The sequence below is a fragment of the Oratosquilla oratoria genome, chromosome 28 (genome assembly GCF_046742065.1).
Source record: "Oratosquilla oratoria isolate Oo_2021 chromosome 28, ASM4674206v1, whole genome shotgun sequence".
In the NCBI taxonomy this organism is placed as follows: Eukaryota; Metazoa; Arthropoda; class Malacostraca; order Stomatopoda; family Squillidae; genus Oratosquilla; species Oratosquilla oratoria.
In genome coordinates this window covers 44,686,197-44,692,441 of record NC_134804.1, presented here as the reverse complement: position 1 = coordinate 44,692,441, position 6,245 = coordinate 44,686,197, and the positions used below count along the sequence as shown (strand labels likewise).

The following is a 6,245-nucleotide window of genomic DNA, read 5'->3' as shown; positions in this document are numbered from 1 at the left end:
GCATATGTTTATATTATTATTACCACATCATAATTATTGATATATGGGTCCGTTTTTGTGTGGTCGGGATTATTTACATATGCACAATGCTCCAACGTTGACTACTGATAAAAAAAAAAGTGTGTGTGTGATTCACCATGGTCTTGGATCATGCGTTGGACTTGTGATCGACAGCTGTTTCCTTCCCAGAAGAGCTCAGAGCTCATATATGACAGATCTATGGGTAATGCTGTGACCTGGCACGGACACACACCCAATTCCCCGCCCACGAGTTGGAGTAACGACTCGTAGCGCAGCGATACTGAAATTATTTCAGCCTTGTGCGGGATTCGAACCCGAAACTCCGTAGTGGGAACTCTACCAACTGCACCATGTGTGTTTGTGTGTGATTCATCATGATCTTGGATCAAGTACTTGACTTGTGATCGACACCTGTTACCCTATCGGTTAAGAGCTCTGACATCACCCAATCTACGGAACATATGATAATAATGACAATGATGATGATAATGATGGTAATGATGATGATAATAAGAATGATGATGATGATTACAAGGATGATAATGACTACGACGATAATGATGATGACAATAAGGATGACAATACTAGTAATAATAAATATTAATCATGATAACATTAACAATAATGATCATAATAGTAATAATATAAGAGATAGTAATTATAATAACAATATCAATAATAACAATGATAATAATTTCAATAATAGTAATGATATTAATAGTAATTATATTAATGGTAACGATAATAATTTGGCTACCCCCCGTGTAAGGGGAAAAAACCCTTTGGTATATGTATGTATATTAATGGTAACGATAATAATAATGACAACAACAATATATTGATGATGACAATGATAATAATAATGATGGCAGTAATAACAATAATAATAATTTATATTAATAATGAAAATAACAACAGTAATTAAGATAACAATAATGATAACAGCAATGATGATCACAACGACATAAAATCCTTATCATCGCCATCTTGAATGTCGTCCTGGTTGTCGCGTGACCCTCCCCGCTACGCCCGTCTCCCCGGAGGAGTCGGGAGAGACTGCGCTGCGCTGCGCTTGGACCACCGCCGACCGACTGATGACCGCACGAGGAGAGACGATAGGTCGGTCGGCAGATACCACACGGGATCTTTTCAAACACCGCCGGCTGGCCTAGGATCCCCAAACAAGACAAGCCGACCGGCTAATGCCACACGGGAGAATTCGACCTAGCCGGCTGGCCGAGGACCGCACGGGGAGGCCAGCCGGCGGAAGCCACACGGGACTTGAACACCGCCGGTCGGTAATGGGGATCCTGAGAAGAGGCCAGCCGGCTGATACCACACGGGACGCAGCGCAGGGTGAGGCCGACCGGCAAAAGCCACACGGGACTCTTCACCGCCGACCGACCCATGACCGCACGAGGAGAGACGATAGGTCGGTCGGCAAATGACCACACGGAACTTTTTATTATTTTTTTTTTAACGCCGCCGGTCGGCCGAGGACCCCACGAAGTAGAACCCTGACGGCGTATGTGCCTCACGGGGACTTTACGCCGCCGGCTGGCACATGACCGCACAAGAGATCGACCGGCAAATCCCGCACGGGGATAAAGGAATATTGAAACCGGCTGAATACTACAGCGGGAGTGAATTGATACCCGCCAGCTAGATGGCAGAGAACTCGCATTATCGCAGAGAGGTCTGACTGTCGAGAAAACAATAGAGAGCGCCCGCGCCTAAGGACAAGAGGGGAATCCGTCGGAGGGCGAGCAGTCTGGACGGAATCCGACGGAAACCGACGGGGCAGAGACGAAGTCCTACGCAAGGGGATTCTTCTCCAGCAAGTGTTCGTAGACAATCTTTGTCTTACCAGATATATGGAAAGAAAACACTGAAATGATGCAGTCACCGCTGTATATATATATATATGTGTTTTCTTTTTCCGGTTTAACGTCACAAGCTCACCTATCGCGAGACTAAGACGGTACCCCTTACAGAAGATTTTGTGGAGTGGACTTTAATAAACTATGCCCTTGATTCAACTTCGTCGGTGGCAGGGATTGAACCGCCATCCCCTTAACCCTCGCTGCAAGTAAGAACGCCCGAATCCGCTCAACCAGCGAAATTTCTGTAGAATTAAGCAAAACCAATTTGCACACTACGTACGGTTGACGCATTCCATGTGGTTTCGGAGTAATGTTTTTTTTTATTCACGAGTAGAGAATAAAAGGTCTTCCTACTCCTATAATAAATTTTAAGTTACAATTTGTCGCCTTCCAACGTGTGGCCCATACCCATTCTGACAATGCAACGCTTCAAATATATAAAACTCACCCCTATACAAACACATCCGGAAGGGAAATAGCTGTCAATCACGAGTCCAGCACGTGATCCAAAGACCAAGATGAATACGTCCCAACTGAAGGAGCGAAACGACCTGGACAATCTTGCTGTGCTTTGTTTTTTCTTTTTTGCTGTTTAAACTTTTGTTTTCAATAAAAGTCCACAATAGATTACGGAAAATTCCCTTTTCCCCTCTCCTCTCAGCAGAAACTCGCTTTCCAAAAAGCTTACGAAAGAAACGAATTACCAATTCGTCTGCTATCATATTGAACAGAACATGCTCGAGAGAGAATCCCCTGGCACGTTTCACGAACACACACACACACACACTTTTGGCACGTACCCGTGGTCTTATTTGCACACACACACACACACACACACACACACACACACACACACACACACACACACACATATATATATATATATATATATATATATATATATATAGTTCTTTGATAGGAAGCAGACTGCAACTGCAGTTCGAGAAAAGAATATCACTGTACAACTACTATCCTCCTGGACGGGGAGCTCAGAGCTCGTTTATGTTTCAATCTCCGGGTGTTAACTTTCTGTGTGTGTGTGATTCACCATGGACTCGTGATCGATAGCTACCTCCCTACCGAAAGAGAGCTCAGAGCTCATACATGCTGTGTGTGTGTATGTGGGCGTGCATGTGATTCATTATGGCCTTGGATTACGTGTTTGTCTCGTGATCGACAGCTATCACCCTTTCGGATGAGAGATCAGATCGAAAAATATATGAGCTCCGAGCTCTCATCCGCGGATTGCAATTTCAATCTTCCTCCCATTTATCAAACAAGATATTTATATATTATTTGGATATTGGAGAACATAAACACAGGGGAAGGCTCGGAACCCTAAACACTCTAACGTTTTCGTTAGAGTGTTTAGGGTTCCGAGCCTTCCCCTGTGTTTATGTTCTCCATCAACCAAATAATTTGTCTAAAATACTTATCAATATATATATATATATATATATATATATATTGGATTAACTACATAATGACAAATGTAACTGAAGGTGAAGGAAGTAGACTAGGAATAATGGGAGAACTTCAATGCTTTAATCCAGCGTCAAAAGGTCCCTAAGGGTTCCGCGAGAACAATTGAGAAGCTAATGCACTTTTGATTTTCTATTTAATTTCATATGCGTAATATAATAAAAAACGCACGAAATATTCTTGGGCAGTGTAATCATGTAATATAGCCATCATCCTTTCTAATCTATTATTAAGATGAAAACAAAACGAGATAGATAAGGTATTTTTTTTTTTTTTTTTTTTTTGCACCGGAGTTCCTTGAGACATGCAATTTATTTTAGAGGTTACGAAGGGATATAAAGGTTGAGAAACGCTGCTTTAACGTTTAGACCCACAGGGTCTGCTGCTTTAACGTTTCGACCCACAGCGTCTTGATAACAAAGATAACAATGAAATACAACATGGCCATTTTATACACAGGCATGTCACCTCTTGGGACGCCTAGGAGAGGTTGCCACACTCATAATATATGTGTATTTTTTTCTTTAACTATTAATAAACCTGAGGCTTTTGATAAGCTTATAAAACCTTCTCTATGGTTAATGCTATTATTGGTGTTAATATAAGCTGCTTCTATTATCTTTTGCAATCTTTTGTTGTACCTGCGAGTCGAAACATCAAACCTTTCCCACCACTCCTACCTTCAGTAACACACACACACACACATATACATATGCGTGTATATATATATATATATATATATATATATATATATATATATATATACACACACACACATATATATGTATATATATATATGTGTGTGTGTGTGTATGTATATATATGTATGTATGTATGTGTGTGTGTGTATATATTACATAGATATTCGCGGAGCGTGGCTGGAAATTCTCAAAGATATTCTGTTAATTATCAAACAAACGAACTAGTAATTGATTTCTTTCGTGAGGTCTTGGAAAGTTGATCTCTGCTGAAAAGAGTAAGGAAATGGGAATTCATTGCGAACTTGTACCGGAAAAAAACAACATTATGACCGTTCAAGACGTTTCCCAAATCATTGCGCATCTTCAGCTAGAACGCGTCTATGTAAACGGGCGAGTTTGCTTATACATTTCAAACGCTGCTTCATAAAAAAAAAAAAAAAGCGCGTGTGTGTATTTATCATGGTCATGGATCACGTGTTGGCCTTGTAATCGACAGCTATATCCCTCCTGGAAGAGGGCTCAGAGCTCGTATGATTAATCTATGGGTGAAGCTGTGACCTTACACACGCACACACACCCCGAACTCCCTGCCCACGAGAGTTAGAGTAACGACTCGTAACGCAGCAATACTGAAATTATTTCAACCCTGGGCAGGATACGAACCCGGACAGTCGGACACTCTACCAACCGCGCCACCGATTCATGTGTTTGTGTCTGTAATGTGCGTTAATAGAATAAGAATAAAACAGAAATAAGATAAATTAACATAAAATAATAAACAAATTACCTCATTATGGTCTGATGTTCCTATTTCCACTACCTCTTGGCCGAGACTGGTGGGATGTTGGTCGACGTCTAGAAGCTAAAGTGCATACGGTGGTTTGCCGTTAAAGCTTAGAGCAATCTATGACAGAACGTCTGAATGGTCAGCTGGCTGGGCACTTAATGGTTTGGTGTCGACGGCGCCGACCTAGCTCGCTTCGACGGACTGAACGTTCGAGTCGCACAGGATGTTGCGGTCATATTTGTTTGTGGGTGATAAAGTTCTATTTGCAGTGACAAATGACGCTACCTCGTTATATCTTATTCATTCATTGTTGTTGTTTATATGATTATGGATCTATCATTTATTTTTTTTGCGAACAATTCCCATAAATTTTTCTATCGTTCCGTAACCCCCCAAAGACTTACAAAAATAACGATAATTGAGCCTTAATAAACAAATATGAATAATAACTTAGTTCATTATATGTTAACACAATGCGCTTTAATCGAAATATAAATATATTAAACAAACAAACAAACAAACAAACAAACAAACAAACACACACACACACACACACACACACACACACTCTGATAATGTGTCTGTCTTTCCAGAAAAAACGAACAAGTAAATGGCCCGACACCCACGCATTTATTTTTTCTGCCGTTGCATTTCCGTTGCGCTTCGTGCGAGCGAAGAAACGTCTTAGTCCGCACCACCAAGAGGGAGGGAGGGAGGGAGGAGGGAGAGTGGACCTGTTGCTCAAACGTTTTCGACGACGCGAATGCGTCCTGGTCCCCGACGTCTCAAGCCAAGGTTTCAAATGAGTAAATTTCAACTCCATTCAAATAGAAATTCAAGGCACGAAAGAATGTTCTTTTTTGTTAGTTGAACTGGATAAATATACTTGAATGTTACCGGTCCATGTTACAATTTCCATTGAGCAGACACGGCTCACAAAGTTGAATATGAAGATGAATTTGGCAATAACAACAGAACATAAGCTCTTTGTTCTTTTGCGAGTAACAACAGTCGATTCCATTTGGGCAACTTCAAAATCCCAATCGAAATGAGATTTGATCCATTGTAAAATCTTTACCTGCGTGCAATCAACGTATAGAAAGTATCGCATAATATTAGAATAAACAAATTTCACGAATTTATACAGACTGCCGCTGTACCACACAAACATCGTCTACAATATCACACCCATTCACGAACTCGTTTCACTGGCATTTTATGAACACATATTTGTAGCTCTGAATAGGTACTTACATTTAGGAGGAATATATTTATGCGTGTTAGTTCCGTAGTTGCACAAATGAACGCGTTTGGATCAAACAGCTTCTCGATCTCAACTGAGTTGCCATGCACCAGCCGTCCAGCAACGTT

At 41.0% G+C, this 6,245-nt stretch overlaps 1 protein-coding gene across 2 annotated transcripts in view; it reads right to left on the bottom strand.

Moving 5' to 3' along the window:
- LOC143040360 (uncharacterized) overlaps positions 1–6,245 on the bottom strand; it is a 24,382-nt gene extending 18,137 nt beyond the window's left edge. Inside the window, exon 1 of one of the 2 annotated variants that reach the window (XM_076211350.1) lies at positions 6,129–6,245. Coding sequence is in view for 1 of the 2 variants with exons in the window: in XM_076211349.1 (XP_076067464.1) it covers positions 4,875–4,879 (5 nt within the window). In the remaining variant the exon portion in view is untranslated. Of the gene's footprint in view, positions 1–4,874; positions 5,241–6,128 lie in introns of those variants that run through there. The other variant, XM_076211349.1, reaches the window with a different exon arrangement.